This window comes from Diadema antillarum, unplaced genomic scaffold (genome assembly GCF_040938485.1).
Source record: "Diadema antillarum isolate AM-2024a unplaced genomic scaffold, OU_Dant_1.0 seq00000649_RagTag, whole genome shotgun sequence".
Classification (NCBI taxonomy): domain Eukaryota; kingdom Metazoa; phylum Echinodermata; class Echinoidea; order Diadematoida; family Diadematidae; genus Diadema; species Diadema antillarum.
The window spans coordinates 670,807-687,285 of NW_027271563.1; the positions used below are offsets into that span (position 1 = coordinate 670,807).

Sequence of the window (16,479 nt, forward strand, 5' to 3'; positions counted from 1 at the left end):
ATTTTTTTCCCCACATTCCAGTACATGTATCTGTCCAGTACAGGATAGTAACAGTTTTCAGTCAGAAAACAGCTCACCACACAGCACATATTGAGGAGCAACACACACACACACACACACACTCACACACACAGATTTGGCATGATCACATACGTACACTATATTCCAAGAGCATAACTCTTGTGCAACACGTTGATTTGCGGCCATAAATTGAACCACATCACAATGATTGAGAATTTTTGTTGTTATGTGATGTCATTTTGTTGTCTTGATGACTTATTGCAAGGTACAGTGTAATTAGCACACAAGTTTCCCAGCTGGAACCAAGAAATCATGTCAACATAGGCGATTTGTTCAACAGAACACAGGTGAATTGCAAATCCCCATGGACAAAGGAAAGTATGTCAACCTGAGGGGAAAAAAATCCAAAACAAAACATAAAACAAAAATCAATTTCCGTTGAACTTAACATACAATCTCTTTTCTTTTTCTTTTTCTTTAAGACAAGCAAAATGTTCATGAAATAGCATCCAGATTTCTAACTGGTGTCAATTTGTGCTAGACAAGGTTGACTTGATATCAATTACTGTGCCAGATTAGGTGCAAGTACAACAGTACAAGTACCACAGTACAAGAACGACAATCTACAGTGTACAAGTATATTGTCGGTATTACCAAAGATCCTACACTCTTTGGTATTACTTATACAGTGTACAAAAGAAAAACATCCATTCACAATCACAACACACAATAAGCCATGGCAGAAGAGTATGAGGCTGGGATCAGTCTTTACAGGTATAAAAATGTGTACATTGTAGTTTTAATAACAGGGAAGTACCGAGCAGAAAAGCTTGCCCTAGCAATGGGGATCATGGGGAATAAACCAATATCCAACAAAGTCCTTCAAGTAAGATTATCAACGCCTTTTGCTTACTTGTATTTACATTGGTGCTTCAAAATTCCCCCTTGTTACAGCGTATCACAGAACATGCAGTACATGTATAATGATTGCTATTGTGCTTAGGGCAGTTAGTACACTGTGCAACTTATTCTTGTGAATCGCTTCATTTACTTGAGACCCTATGGACTAAATCATATTTCAACTTTGACAAAAAATGTTAAATCAGATGATGAAAACAGCCAAGCCAGATGGATAATACTGCATCATGTATCAGCCATATTTTGGGGTTGGAAAATGAAACACACACATAAGGTATCTACTCAAAGTACACATATCATTCCATCCACACTTGTAGGCATGGTCTGGTAAACATGTATTGGTCAAGTTATCTTAATACAAACTGTAGCACCGCCCTGAGTTCACTTTAAATCAAGACCCTAATGTCACTAGTACATGTCTAATTCAACCATTTTTGAACAGGTATATGTGAGGAATACATCAACAAAAAAAGTATCACAAAAAAAAAAATCACTAAAAATCAATACCAGATACAATGTAACACTTTGTATACTCTATGATTCCTTACAGTACCAGTAAACACGCAAACTTTGTACTCGTGGCTCAGAAGGTGATTAAAGGCAACTCTCTCTTCTTTCACCATGTCTTGTTCTTGACCAACGAAGATCATGACATCAAATTTTTTTCACTGCAGTGACCCTTTAAAATGCATGTTTTCTTCAGCCAATATGCATCTATCTGAATAAGTGAGATATTGTCAAGATATCATGTGTATTGTGCATCACAATCAGCTAGCACTGTGATGTGGCACTTACAATAGCCAACATGTATTTTTATTTATTCATTTTTTTTTTCAGCTCTATCCCTACAACATGGGCATGAGGACACAACAAAAACATCAATTCATGTAGTACTTAAATAAATCACTATTGATGATAATGAAGTTGGAAAGAAGAAGAAAAAGAGGAAAATGAAAGAGAAGGAGAATATGATGAAAAGCAAGGGAGTATGATGGAAGCCTTTTTTTAAGGGTTTCACAGATTACCTAATAATCACAAGTGCATCTCATCACAGATATTCTCTACTTCATCTTGAACCAGCCTGCTAAGCCAAAGTAAATTGATTTAATACTCAATCTTTTGATACACATGGATATACACATATATGAACATTATGTATTTTGGAGTGTACGATCTCAGATGCTACAGTGAAAGGTGAAGTAAGGTTCATTAACACACAAAGGTAGCAATTACACTGAATGATTTGCAGCATTGGCAGTCGGCTAAAAATGTCATTCATGTTATTTTTAAACGACACACCGCGTAGATATTTCCCCTAGGTCCTTCCGCGAGAATGTCAGAGCCAAGTTGAAGGTTAGCGGTAGCCATTTTTCTCTTCATTACTTCATACACTGGATTGTCTAGCATTGAAATTGAAGGTTAACAAGGGACACGCTGAGGGTCTTGGTGGGATAAAACTTATCAAGTATGTTAGATAAAGAACAGCCATGCTTTATGGTCATATAAAAGTGTTGAAGACAGTACATGTACTTTGCAATCAAACAACTTGACTCGTGCTAGCACTGATGGGCAGCTACATGTATGAGTAACTGAATAAAAAGGACTCACTTAAAACAGGCAAAACTGACCTTCTGGCCGCAGCCATGTCATGTACTGCCTAAAATCTACAATTTGTACTAGTAAACTCATATATACACAGTCCAGATTTTTAAAGTGGTACACAAAAACATCTCACAGACTTCACAGGGGGAACAGAAATGGTTGGTGCCACTGGTAAAACTTGGCCCAATGAATCTACTGCCTTTCCCTGTAATCTTTCAGCCAGAAGAATAACAGGGGTCCAATTTCTGTTTCTATGAAAGAACTTCACGCAATGTTGCCATCTCACAATCTCACACAGGAGCTCAATAGATTGTCTTTCTAACATATGACGCCTACAAGACTTCAGACACCAGATTCGGCCATGTAAGCATCCAGCTCGGCATCAAGGCTGTATTTGGTGTTGGACATGTACGCATCCAGCTGGTTGTCAAGCTGCTCCTTTGTCATCTGTGGATTTTGGGCCCCGCGTCCAGCCCCACGTCCGGCCCCGCGGCCAGCCCCTCGGCCCCTGGTCATGCCCCGGCCGCGGCCCCGCATGCCGCGTCCACGCTGGTTTAAGCCTCCTGGGCAGCACAGACAAGGAGAGAAAAATTGAGGAAAATAAATGGAATCGAACAGAACGAAGACGAACACAAAACAAAACTAGAAAAGCACTCAGAGTGCAGACTTCTCCCAAGCAACTCACTTCCACCCATACGCACATGTTGAAAATCACCCTAATTTCCCAATGCATTGCATAGAAGCCTCTTGTTCATCAGCTTAACAAGTCCTGCTGCGCAGTGCAGCCTTGGGCAGAACACATGCTTTAGTGAGTGTATGCACACCTCAAATACACAGAGCTTGAATGCCCAAGTTCATTGACCCTATACAAAAATTAAATTATCAGTTCCTTGTGTCATTATCAACTTTTCCTGCAAGCTTTATCCCGATCTGTTCACAAATTTTCGAGTCATTTCGTACACAAAAAGACAAACAAGCCAAAAACAGCAAAAACAGAACCTTCTTGGGGGAGGTAAAAACTCAAAACAGAAACAGCAAATAAAAGCAATGGTCTGTGAACATTTTGTACAACATGTGTTTCCATCACGCCTGGTTTCCATGTAGCACTACACTGATTCAATGGAGTGTAATGTGAAGACACCATGTAGCACTACACTGATTCAATGGAGTGTAATGTGAAGACATAGCATATGAAAAATTTAGCATTTTGGTACATGTTTTTTCCTTACAAATGTAAGGAGAGTTTAATACTTCATCATAGGATATAATATGGGAATGGTAGACTGTTAAAAACATTGACAATATTCCAGAAGCGAAAATACATCTCACCTCTTCTCATTCCTCGGACAGCTCCTCGGTTCATTCCTTGACCTCGGAATCGTCCTCGTGCCATGGTGCCATCTCCCTGCCCCTGGGCCATGCCCCGCCCCCTCCCACGTCCCCTCATGGTGCCTCCCATCATCCCCTGACCCCTGAACCCTCCTGCCATCCCCCTTTTCATCATCATCCCCCTGGCTCCCATGCCCCTTGCTCCCATGCCCCTACCTCCAACCCCCCTGAATCCCACTCCCCTGACTCCCCTGCCTCGCATCTGCTGCTTCTGAGCCAACATCGCCCTCTTCATCATGAGGCCACGCCCTCTTCCCCTGCCCACCATAGGCCCACCTTGATTCATCATGGCTGCCCTCATGCTCCCCCTCATCATCCCCCTACCACCCCTCATTGGCCCCATCCTGGCCGAGATGCCCACACCCCGCATGGCCCCTCTACCGCGTAAGCCACCCCTGCCCCTTGGCCCCAATCCACCCCGCACTGTCCCTAGGCGTTGCTGAATGCTGCTAGTTGATGCGCTGGTCCCCAGTCTTGCCTGTACACTCTGCTTCTGTGGCTGTGGTTTCTGTGAAATCAGTGACAATAACACACACCAAAAGGAAACAGAGGTGAGATTTTGGACACATTGACAAACAGTCTGAAGACATAATGCCTCACTCATCATGGTGGAGGCAAAGCTAATGCCACATTGGCATAAATTACAGAGCAGTGGACACTTAGCCATCAGTTAGCATATAATCATACTACATGTACACTGTACATTGTTGTATGAATCCAATTCAGCTTGTGTTGTATTAGAAATAAATCAGTAAAATTCTGTCACACTTCAGCAACTACTTCCACAGCAAATCCCCCTAAAAGCAACAGTGGGAAGAAAATGGCACATCCACTACCTCCATCAAGGTTTTTGTCAACACTGGTTGGTTCGTTTGTCTGTTCATTTGTTGGTTTGTCTGTCTGTAAAATAAATCCAAAGGTCATGACAGATTAGGATGAAATTTTCAGGAAAAATTGATTATGACACACATAATAAGTGATCTAAATTTTGGTGGTGATCTGAATTGCCGTCTGGATGAAGGACTATAATATGGGGTGGAAATTACGAGTGGAAATGAGCTGTTTGGCAGAGGTCTGTGCTCTCAGAGTGATTTTCTAGTCTGATTGCGGCAAATTCCCTAGATTCACACTCACTGGTTGAGCTGGTGCCAAACCCAGTGCCGCTCTCACTGACGGCCGGTTCTGCATCTGTTGGGCCAGTCGCCGGTTGGCCTGGGACACCTGCGACTCCTGGCGCATGGCGGCCTTGCGCCCCGTCGGGGATGTCGGCTGCAGCTTGATCAGCTTGGTGAACCTTCAAAGTTGTTGAATGGAAGTCGACGTCGAGACACGAGTCACGGAGAGAAGAGGGGGCAGACTCCGGGAAGGGACATGGGATGGGAGTGGTTCGGGGATTTTACAATTGGTGGTAGATTTAGCCACCATCTAGCACAGTCATGTCATTTTGGGACATTTAAAGGCAGATGTGAATGTCACCTTCTCAGTGCAGTGGCTTGATAGTGAGGACTTGTGGCAGGCAGATTCATAGCATGCTTGAATGGCTTTTGTCTGTCTTTTGTATCTGCCACTTCAGCCCATTAGTATGGTCCAGCATATAACCTCGCAGCAGCAGAAAACCACTGAACTGCCATATGAAAAGCATACTAGAGGGAAGGTCCCAGAAGAGAAGGCAAGCAAGCAGGAGGACTACTTAGGAGAAAAATTTAAATTCTAGGAAGTGTTTATGACAATGCAAAGTTTTTGTTTGTTTGTTTGTTTTTTTTCCTTGTCATTTTCGGCTACATAAACTCTTTTACATGCAGTGATACATGCGATGCAATGTAAATATTGTGAACAGTAATTTCTGTGCAATGGAACTGCCGTTGCTATATACACAAGAAATTACTAAAATATGTACATGCCCGTGCAAAAAATAATTCAGCTTTTCTGTACCAAGCTTTTGATATGAGCTTTCTGGTATAGAGATCAATAATAAGTATAAAGATACACTGAGAACATTCTTCTTTTCATGATTGTCATTTCTAGGCTCATGACTAGTTTTGAGTAAAGTTTTGTAGCAAACTTCACTTCCCACACAAACTATGAAAGTCCATTGAGAATCACTATGTACAGTATCTGTAATAAGTTTCGAATCCCTGCGTAGCACAAGCTATGCTGGAAAAAGTCATTGGTCAACACAGTTTAAAAAAACTGCATAAGACAATGTTTTCCAGGGACTGTATGCATTAGTAGATATGATTAATCACAATTTGAGATAGACCTCTTTTTAACCAAAACAAAACAAACAAACAAATAACATCTGCCTCTACAAATGTTTCAAATTTTTGATCACTGAAATTTTGGTCTTGAAATGTCACAGGTTCTATGGGGGTAACTTTTCTTTTAGATTTGTCATTATATTCATATTACATTGTTTACTTTACAAACAACTCCACATATGACATAGATCTGCATTAATTTTAGGCATGTGTGTGTCAACACTCTATTCAGGCTTTAAACTCAAATTTACAAGCAATTCGTATCAGCACAAAAGTTTATTGATAATCATTTAGCTGTTAACTATCAGTCTTTAACATTCCACATGGCAAAGGAAGGATTTAAAAAAAAAAGCACTTTGGATTAAGCTTGCACAAGAGAAGAAAGCGTTCGACAGAAGAAGAAAGAAATAAGGGAGAAGAGGCAGAGTAACAGCAAAGCAGCGGCAGAAAGCGGGTTTTCTCTGCGGAGGTCTGCTGGCCAGATAAGTGCACTCACATGTTATTACCCTGCAGTCCAATGTGATTCTCTGGTGGGAACACAGCTGTCAAATTATTGAAGGTGCAGTTTCTCTTTTGCATTCAGGGGCAATGGGGGAGGAGGGACCCGGAAACAAGCTTTTGTAGTGTGGGACAATTTTTGCATTGATGCATGACATTGCATGGTGCAAGTATTGTGTGCACTTTGCTGGGAAAAACTAATACTGTATGAGCAACTACAAGCCTACTCGATTTTGTTGACTGTATGCTCTTTCAGTTATGATTTTTTTTCCAAAAAAGTCATCCACATAACTTCATATATCATTTCCCCAATCATCTTTCATCAAAAACTTCCTTTAATCCAATTTGATTTCTTGTCAGTGAGCAATATGTCCAAACATTGCACAGAAAAGGTTAGAAATCTGTGACATGTCATTTCTCAGGGAACTATTTCTTCCACTGTAAATAAAAACATTTATTTTTAATGCAACAGGTCTTCATTCTTTTAACAAAGTTAGTCCCACAACTCTTCATCTGAATGCAAAAAATATGTTTCACTTTTCATCTTTTTTTTTTACAGTTTAGTCATGGCATGTTGTAGACACACATAAATGTCAGATGGTCATATCGCCTATTACCTGCACCGTTCCCCTTCAACTGACCAGCCTTGGGAATCACATCGATCAGTGGACATGCACACTGCCATGTATTCCAAGCACCGGTCAATTACATTGGACATTCAAGTGACATTCTTCGTACATCAAGCACTGCATACAAGCATAACTGTCTCATGTCACATTTATCATCATTTCACCAGTGACGCCTGATCGGTCAAAGCCACCGCAAGGCAGCGAGACACACAGGCGTCAGCATTCAGTATGCAGGGGTATATCCAAATATCCTTCATATATCACTAAAACATTCACTTTGACATCAAATACTTGACATAGAGGCTCGATTTTTGTTCAGAGGGTATAGAGAGAGGAGAGATGCCACAGTTTATATCATGCCTCAGTCGTTTCAATTGCCAATGGTCGCTGAGAATCACATCGTACAGTACCACTGCCATGTATTCTCAAAACTGACCGTGAGAGTTGTGAGCTCTTGGTTTGGGCAACGTTCATCTTCAGCCAATATGGCTACCAGCACTTCATACAAGATTGTTTTATCAAACCAAAAGAGTGAATTCTGAAGTGCTAATGATTTTTCCAAGTGAATAATTGACTTTTTTTTTTTCAATTCAAATTTATTATGGCATTTAAAAATAATGCTATTTTGCCAATTCATGAGGAACCTTTAGCAGTCATTTATCAACATGTCTGGGCACTTTTATTTTCATAGCACCTTTGTGAACAGTGCTCAGTATATGGGCTTTGAATGTGGAACTGTAACACCCTCCAGTGCCCCTGTGATGACTGTTTTGGTGTGACCTGGACCAAGGCGAGTGAGAATCACATGGCACACAGCCACATATTCGTGCTCCCTTGTCTCAGTCAGCATCATTCAGTCCATTGCTCCTGCCATTCTATAGGAGGATTTTACTTGGCAAGGGAAAATTTCATGCATGCTTTTGCGGCTCTGCATAATTGTTGCCTCCACCTCATAAGAACATTTTGAGATTTTTTCCAGAGGAGATGGTGGAAATTTCCAGCCTTCTCTTGCTATTAGCTCACAAAGATATGAAGGCATTTCTCCCTGCTCCTGGGAGGAGCATGTTTCCAAAAAGAGAGCACTCTGCTCATTTGTCTTTAAGCTCTTGTGCACTTTCACACTTCTCATCATCTTTATAGACATGAGCATTGTCCCAAATCAGTTCATTTTTGGATACCAAGACTTTTTTTTTGGTCTTATAAGTGCACATTTCTCACCATAATAACTAGAGAAAGTTGGTGCGAGAACCACAGCGCATGTGCCCTTTGCGTGTGTTCTTGGAATTGCAGAAGGTGGCTTGTAAGTTTGCAGAGCACTACTGAAATAAATCTGTCTGGCCAAATCTTTTTCTTTCTGCCCTGAGGCTTCCTTTTTTCAAGGAGGTCAAAACCATCACTGCCTCATGTTATTCTTTCGTCATCACTTTTCTCTGTGGCATCTTTCTCAATTCCTCTTTCCTTCTCTCTCTCTCTTTCTGTGACATGAGTCCATCTTGCAGGGCTTTTTTTCGGGAAGTTGCCATCCCATTCTTGGTTGCCCCTGCAAGATGTTCCTTTCCTCACCGATCATTGAGAGTGAGCTTAGTCGTGCTTTTGAGCACAATTTTAGCAGGGGGCTGAACGGCACTCATTGTGGGGGCAAGGATGGAGCTGTCACTGAAGTCAGATCCTGCAAAGACAAAGGAAAACATCAAAAACACAACAAAAATTAGTTTTAAGACAAAAATTAAAATCTTGTCACTGTCGGCAATTTGGTGTGCAGAAAGATTCTTTACCTCTGAGGTGGCATCTTACAAGTTACGCATTCCACGCATAATGAGAAAATGGGTACGTGCTTTAGCTGTGCAGAGCGTAATTTTCAGTCGTATATTGACTATGACAAATGTGAACGCAGTACAATTGTTCCCCCTTTATTTGGGAAGAAGCGTTCAATAGGGCATGGTTGCCTAACTCTCTGTACTGTCTTGCAGCACTTCCGTTTACATGTAGTGCTCAGTGAAAACTCTCAAGTGAAGGTCATTGGTATTTCACATTTTGACAGAAATTGTCAGTACTCTTGAGATGGACAAATTCAATATTTTTACTCTCCTATTTTGCTTCATTTATTTGAACCACTTCAAATGAAAGACACAGAAATTTGTAAATCAATTCTTTGTCTCTCCTTCAGAGCAAGAGCAAATTGTGAGGTTTACAGAAATTACTGACATCACATGGCATATCATTCAGGCAGACTACCTTCGCACTACACATAAATCGACAACTCTGTTGCTGAAGAAATATTGGAACCTCAAATCTAGCCGAGAATGCTGGCTGCGTTTAACGTACAATGTATCATCTTTCCCCATGTTTGAAACACATTTCAATACCCATGACTCTAAAAATATGTTTGCAAAGGCCATTTGGATCGCATGTCGTGAGTTGTTGCATTTCTCATCTCTATCCCGAGTTGAACCTTGGCTTGAACCTCGAATGGATAATCCCTGCATGAATTCTGCAGCAGCTCCCAGAAAATATAAAACTGGGATTGACTGTGCGATGGTGGCACTGGTCAACGGTCCTTTGGTTGTATGAAGTGCTTTCACTATTTACGATAATGGCAATTGCATGCATAAATCCAGCTGTTAGGCGTACTGCAGCATTTTGGACCCTAGGCAGGAGGCTGCAGAGTGCAACCTTCTGATGATTGATACCTGATAGGGCAGCCCTCTGGAAGGTATTAACAGTAGGTGCAGTGACAGCATTGCATTGAATGGAGAGAGAGAGGCCTTGTCATTTCAAGGCTCCTTTGCGCAGTTTGACCCAAGGAGCGGAGATGTGTACAAGTTGGTGGCAGTGGTTGGTAAGTTTAGGTGGGGTCTGCGATTAGACCCTATGCATTCAAAACGACTTCAAAACGACTCATCTCTACAGAAATGTAACGTTCCTGGTTTGAACGCTTTTGCGATTGCACAGGCCTAGATCGAACAAAGTTAAACCATTTTTTTTCCATATTTCAGGAAGACGATTCTATGTAACCCCATAGATCCCCTACTGAATTAAACAGAGTTCTGTGGGTTTATCATACGCCAAAATTTCCCAGACAGTGGTTTTGAAACCTTAATTCTAGCTGACAAACGCACCCACAGTCAGTTTCCCCAGTTTAACACTAGTCATTGTGGCCTCTCTCTCCTAGACCTGTGCCCATGGGTTGACCCTGCCTAACTTTAGTCTACGTACAGCATCTTCATGATCTTGACCGAAAGATCGGTCTGTATCTTGTCATTGGAGACTCTATAGTCCAAAATGGCTTCACCGTTCACAGAATTCCCTCCAACCACGCCAACAATGGAGGAGATCCGGAGAGCAGTTTCTTGTTAAAAAATGATACAAGGAACGAAACTCCTCCGGACAGATGGATTTTTCAGTCAAACAGCATCCAGCCCAGCGTTTCCACTACCACACACTAACTAGCCCCCGTGTACTACCTACAGTAGTTATAGAAACTAGGTAATCATTGGACTGTTTAATATATTAAATACGCTGCTAATTTCGTATACAGATAGTTTCGTGAATGATGAGGCCATAGACATTTCCGCGAGATGTTTTCACGAATCAACACCGAATTTTAATGCTCTATCAACACACGGCATCGCGCATGGAGGCATTTTCGCGTGTTAAATTCGCAAAAATAACAGCTTATACAGTGCAAGTCTAGGGTTTATATCTACTTGAATACAGTAGTTTTTTTAGAAAGAAGCTAACGTTAGTTGTACTGTACTACTGTAGTGTCTAGTTAGGCCCTACTGTGTAGAATGCGTGTAAATTTATTACTGTTCAGTGTTAGTGTTTATTAGACTCTAGTCTAGGGCCTATAATTACTACTGCACAATTTTGTATGGTAACTCTACAAGTAACGTCTGACACATCGACCGCCCTTTTTGAAACCGACCATTATTTTTTGACTCACAGAACGCTTAGTAGAGTATGCCCCTCATTTAGTACGCACTGCACGCGCGCGCAGAGCACATAAAAATATACCGTAAAGTTCCGTGTATAAGACGCACCCGTGTATAAGACGCACCCCTACTTTCGGACCTAAAATTAAAAAAAAAAAAAAAAAAAAAAAACACGAAAATATCCACGCAAATATTGCGTGTGTCATACATATTATTTCAGCTCAAAATTTCCCTAGAATGCAGCATGTATTTGCTCTATTTTTCGTTTCCTTTTATATTTTCTTTTAACGGTATTCATCGGACATCGGCAAAATATGGAAGTCGCAAAATGCGAGACTTGTCTCGGTACTCACTTGCTATTGTTTTACCTTTCAATCGTGGTACATGTGTCATGCATATATCGTACTCATGAGTGTACAGTACGATCTTTGCTGTCATGATAGCAGAGGGTCTCGCATATTGACGCATGTCAGACTGGAAGGTTCATTACGGAAAATAAGAAAAACATCAACAAGTGTAGCAGAGGGATCATACGGCAAGACGTACGGTGCGTACGGTAGTACACCCATGCACTACCAGTAACGTGTGTCTCTTGTACCATGCTTGTATGCACAGTGCTAGCCTTTTGCAAAAGGCAGCTCGCTATAATTTCAGCACACGCACACAGAGAGCAATGGACTTGCACACACAGCGCGCAACGGGCAAGCGCGCTTCGATCCGATCGCTGTGTGCACGCGAGTCCATTGCAAAAGCCTCTCTGTGCAGCTGCTGCCTTTGCCAAAGGCTTGCTAGCTAGCTACAGTAGTGTAGCTATGCTATCCTAGCTGGCCTCGTGAAATGAAGAGCAAACGAACGACATGGATATGCATGCATGCTTCACACATCGTTCATATTTGCGGTGACATAGTGTCGATCCTATGGCCATATTGATACTAGTACATTGATAAGTTTTACGGTATCGATAATTTAGTAATGATACCTGTACATCGTGTATTCCAGCTACTAGGTTGGCTGTTGGTAGCTTGGTAGACTGACATCGGTAGCATACAGCAGTGCTGTTACAGCTGTTGTCTATGGCCAGATTGATACATCGTTACTGCACAAGGCCGATGTAAGTTTGTCTCGTACTTGCAGCTTTTGTATGTGTCCAGATTGAAAGATCGCTAATTTATCCGTAAGTTTTAGTGATTGCTTACCTTCCAAACGTCGATGGGCATACATGGCCCCAAGTTGGCCTTATAAAATTGGGTGTACATGACGGATTTTTTTCCGTGATTCGACTGTACCCGTGTATACGACGCACCCCCGATTTTCAACGTTTTCCGACGAAAAAATAGTGCGTCTTATACACGGAACTTTACGGTAGTCTACTGCCACTGGCTTTAACTGTTGATGAGGATGTGTGGGGAATACAAAAATTCACTGTTCATTATAACTGCGACCAGCAGCCCCATACACATAGCGTAATGGGGCTGCACACTGTAGCATTCACGATCATGACAGGGTAGTATCGCGGATAAATGTCAACTTAAAATTGAAAAATTTCTTCAATTTGAAGACTTACCAGTAAAGTTGAAGTATTGACAACAGGCTTCGGGCAACATTTGGTTCTTCCAATAGTCCCTTTCTGTTCGAATTGATGACTTAATGTGACTCGGTCAAGAGGAACCTGGGAGAGCTACACCGAATTGACGGCCAGCGCATGCGCACACCGACATGGACATCTTATCCGGTCAATGGATTTGATTTGTGCGCATGTGATGTGTGCGCATGCGCTAACGCTGCTAGCCGTCAATTCAGTGTAGCTCTCCCAGGTTCCTCTCGACCGAGTCACAGGATTAAGCTTAGTCATCAATTCGAACAGAAAGGGACTATTGGTAGAACCAAACGTTGCCTGAAGCCTGTTGTTGTCAATATTTCAACTTCACTGGTAGATTCTAAGTCTTTGTAGCGTCTCGTATCCTACCTACATTGTAGATTCCTCCATCTTAATTCATCGGTAACAGCAGGGTTCGAAATTGGCGATGGTCCGCTGGCCATTGGCCACCCAAAATCATGTCGGACTAGCTAAAAATCATAAAATTCTGAAGTAACTAGTCCGTCTGGCTAGCCAAAATATTGCTTCAGTGTCAAAATTGATTCTAAGTAGTCCACCTGGCTAGTTAAAAAAAAAGTAAAGTGCGACCCCTGAACAGGTGCGTTCCGTCACCTCACCCAGGTTCGAACCCTAGTCAATGTTTTGTAATCGTAGCTAGCCAGCGTCCCGTAATAGTAGTGGCCAATCAACATGTTTTTATGTGGTCAAGCGGCCAATCACCTTTATGCCAAGGCATGGTCACTCGCTGGCGTGACCAGAACATTCTCCTGAATCAGCAATTTCTGGACAGGAGCAATCGCGTCAGCATTATCGTACTTCACTTCTCCTCGCGATCTCGTTACGATCACTTCATAGCTTCGCACGTCTAAGGAGTTTGTCGCCTATTGTATTACGTTCTTTTCCCTCCTCCAATCTTGGATGTTATACATCCGAGCTTCGCTGCATTTTACACTGCGACTCGCCTTCTCTCCAATTTCTACAATCCATCAGTGGATTTCTTATCGCTACGATTACCGCGATCTTCGTCCAGTTTAAATCGCTGCCTCGGTCCTGTTAGCGTGCTGTATATAGCGTGACAGACTCTACCAGGGACTTTACCGTCTTCTCTTCTCAGCGCTCTAGCTGTGGACTATTCTCGCTTGTGCTAACCGCGACACTCGAAGGTTTTTCCACGCTGTCGCTGTACCTTTTGTCCATTTCTTTTCGTATAATCTCGGGACGTGCAATAAAGGACATTGTCCATCTCTTCCGATGCCCTGGTGATTCTTCCGGTATTCTCATCTTTTCACGTCCAGTTTCGTCTACCAGGTGCAGTACCGCATCTACCTCTTGTGTTGCAGTCCTCCATTCCGTAGTTGGTGAGTAGGTATTTCCTTATTGTCACATACCTGCGATACCACATCTTCAAATTGAAGAAATTTCCGATGTTAAGTTGATATTTATCCGCGATACTAACCTGTCATGATCGTGAATGCTACAGACAGTGCGCAGCCCCATTTCCATTACGCTATGTGTATGGGGCTGCTGGTCGCAGTTATGTTCGACAAGGACAAAATTTCGAATGAATATTTTAACCGAATCGTAATGTAATGTCCTGTAATGTCAACGCATTTAAAAAGCTTCGTACAACACAGTGTTCAATGCAACTCGGTTTGTGTGCATTGTCAATATCAATCAAGAAAAGCGGTCGATCTAAGTAAAGGAGCCGGAGCGGTGGTACCGAGGGAAGTAGACAGAAAGATCCGTCTGTCCGGAGGACTCTTTGCCATTAACGCTGTCCTCCGTAGACAGACGGAAGGTTGCAGTACCCATTGCTGTGTGGATGTTCTTAACCACTGTCTCTATGGAAAATTGGGTGAGGTACCTCACCCTTCTCGATTGCGTCTAATTCACGGCCCTAGGTCGGCAAATTTAAGCTTGTATAGTGAAATTAGCTTTTTAAGAATACATTAAACTCACCAGATTAATGAATAATCCAAAATTTTAGTAGAATTTTCAACGTAAAACACAGCCTGTCGCATCGTCACGTTCAAACTGCAGAAACAAACACTATGAATCTATTAGCCAATCACATGCGAGGTAGTTTCTACGTGTTTGTTTTACTAAAACACGTACCTCGCATGTGATTGGCGTACAGATTCAAAATGGCGACTTACAGCTTGCGAACGGCGATTTAGCGATATCGACAAAATGTCTGCATTATAACCAAGTTTATGTGAGTATTTCGATTGGACAATTGAAAAATTTATCCCAAATATTGCTGCATAATGTGTCATGTCATGTCAAACTTGTTTGAATGTAAAAAAGCTGTCTGAAATTTGGTTTATCGTAACATTTGATCTGTGCGCGACTGCTCCACACAGGAGCCGCAATCATTGACTTCGGTCTGTATACGGAGGGGATCCATGAAGCCAGACGCAGTCTCCGCGGAACATTCCCCGACGGACAGATACAGACCGATCTTTCGGTCAACGAGGGAAGCTGAGAAGAGGGCACTCAAGTTCGACGGCGATATTTTTGCACTGAAACTTCGAATTAAAAAGGGAACAACAGCATTTGATAGCGCTGAATTTTCTCAATCACGTAGGTCAAGTTTTTACGTGAATTTCAGTGTTGAATATTCTTATCAGGCAAATAAAAATTAGTCGGTCGATGAGTAAGTAAGTAGGACCAACCCTATGGCCTCGTCCCTACATGTGTACAGTACATGACACGTAGGCCCCTACCGTTACCACTGTATCCCCGACATCCGACACAAGATACAGACCAATCGGTCGGTCAATTGACATGTTTGTTCATTTGCGAATATCCCGGAATATATGACTGTAGAATATATCTCTAACTGAAGATGACAAAACATTATATGTACTTACGTTGAATCAAACACCAAACAGTCAATTTTTAAGACCCCTTTCGATGAAATTTCACAGATTTTATGCTGGATTCTTGATTCGACTTCACCTTCGATGCGCATGTAACTGAATGCAGTCGACGCTTCTTTGCACGTATATTGTACATGTACAATGTACATGTACGTGGCCGGCTGGCGGCCGTGTGTGTACGTTTATTACACAAGGGTTCTGTGCACGCGCAGTATGTGTGGCGCCTTCTGCGCTATGATGTCCAACGTTCGCTACCTACGTAGAGAGGCGCGTACGTATGCCCTACGTAATTACACTGTGAATTGTGTCATAGAGCTCCACGATTACAGACATGACAGAGATACGAACGTATGCTCTACGTTCAATTTCTTGAAAATCATTTCCAATATGTTACTCGTACTATCTTCTCCGCAAACTGCACAACAATTTGAACTTTTGTGTATATATCTATTGAAGTTAATAGAGAGACAAAAAAATTAAAACAGAAAAAAAATAAGATAGATTATTATTCTTGTTTTCGATCACGCGACAACAAAATAATCTGGTTTATTATTCTTTTCTTGCAACTTTGGAAATTAACCAAAGTATAGTACATGTACTTTTTTGATTGATAATTTTCCGAATAATATTATGTACAGTGGCGGAGCTACTAATATTGGGCTCCCACATCTGCTCCCTTTAACAAAAGTGGTCAAAAACTTCATGAAAAGATGTTCATTATAACTTTGTTTGCACAATATGGGCCTACGA

At 41.8% G+C, this 16,479-nt stretch overlaps 1 protein-coding gene across 1 annotated transcript; it reads right to left on the reverse strand.

Moving 5' to 3' along the window:
- Positions 1–801: 801 nt before the first annotated feature.
- LOC139736474 (uncharacterized) lies at positions 802–15,820 on the reverse strand. The gene is made up of 5 exons (XM_071647225.1): positions 15,721–15,820; positions 8,879–8,984; positions 5,065–5,224; positions 3,871–4,438; positions 802–3,104 (listed from the first exon to the last, which is right to left on the reverse strand). The coding sequence occupies exons 2-5, from the start codon at positions 8,944–8,946 to the stop codon at positions 2,884–2,886; spliced, it is 1,017 nt and encodes a 338-aa protein (XP_071503326.1). The 5' UTR covers positions 8,947–8,984; positions 15,721–15,820; the 3' UTR covers positions 802–2,883.
- Between the last annotated feature and the right edge of the window lie 659 nt (positions 15,821–16,479).